The sequence below is a fragment of the Emiliania huxleyi genome, assembly GCF_000372725.1.
Source record: "Emiliania huxleyi CCMP1516 unplaced genomic scaffold EMIHUscaffold_5761, whole genome shotgun sequence".
Taxonomy (NCBI): Eukaryota; Haptophyta; order Isochrysidales; family Noelaerhabdaceae; genus Emiliania; species Emiliania huxleyi.
The window spans coordinates 1-995 of record NW_005197677.1 but is presented as its reverse complement, the minus strand read 5'-3'; the positions used below and the strand labels follow the sequence as shown (position 1 = coordinate 995).

Below are 995 nucleotides of genomic sequence, written 5' to 3'. Positions count from 1 at the left end.
GGGCAAGGAGGGGCCCGCTCCCGTTCCGCGAGGAACAGGAGGTTTCCCCCCCTCCCCCGGCCTGAGCAGCGGCGGATGGAAGGCAGCCCCGTGAGTCGAGGGCGGCACAACCATTGCTGCTCTCCAATGACCAGAGGCCCGGTAACTGCAGATGGTCGCGCCGCCCCGCCCCGCGCCGCCCGCCGCCGCGCCGCGCCGCCGCCTCGCGCAGCCGCCGCGCCGCGCCCCGCCCGATGATTAATAATTAAGATTACCCGGAATACGGTACGCAATTAAGGAATTAATGAGTGAATTAATCAATTAAGTGAGCGCCCTCGCTGGGTTTCCCCTAGCAGCAGACCGAGCCGGCGGGCTGTTTCTTTCGAAGCATCAACTCCAGCCTGCCTCGCGCCTGCCTCAGCCCGCCTCGCGCCTGCCTCAGCCTGCCGCCCCAGGCTTCCCCAATGTCCTCGGTCGGCCAGTCCCTCGGAGCCGTGAACCGCGTCTTCGTCAAGCGGACGCGCCGCGGCCAGGTCCGCACCTTTGTGAGGCAGCTCTACCTCCGCGACGACCTTCCGACAGGCTCGCCGCACCTCGATGACCTCTCGCTCGAGCCGCGGCTCCTGGGCAGCACCTACATCGTGCTTGACACGAACGTGGTGCTGCACCAGATTGACCTGCTCGAGAGGGCCAGTGTGCGCGACGTCATCGTGCTGCAGACGGTCGTTGACGAGGTCCGACACAACAAGGTGAGCGTGCACAAGCGGCTGCGCGCGCTCATCGACGACGCGTCGCGCCGGTTCATCGGTGCGTCCTCTGGCCCTCGCCCCCACGCTGTGCACACGCGACACCAGCAGCCCGCGTCACCGCTGCCGCTCACCGCCGCCACCACCGCATTTCCCACCCGCAGTCTTCTCCAACGAGTTCCACCGCGAGACGTACACGCAGCGCGAGCCCGGCGAATCTCCAAACGACCGCAACGACCGCGCCATTCGCGTCGCGACGGCGTGGTACGC

General features: G+C 67.3%; 1 protein-coding gene across 1 annotated transcript; it reads left to right on the top strand.

The window, feature by feature from the left end:
- Positions 1-443: 443 nt before the first annotated feature.
- Positions 444-989, top strand: EMIHUDRAFT_124569 (exosome complex exonuclease; the record flags this gene model as incomplete). The annotated part of the gene is made up of 2 exons (XM_005764883.1): positions 444-786; positions 890-989. Coding segments are annotated over 2 exons (443 nt in total), but the record flags the coding sequence as incomplete, so codon positions are not given.
- Between the last annotated feature and the right edge of the window lie 6 nt (positions 990-995).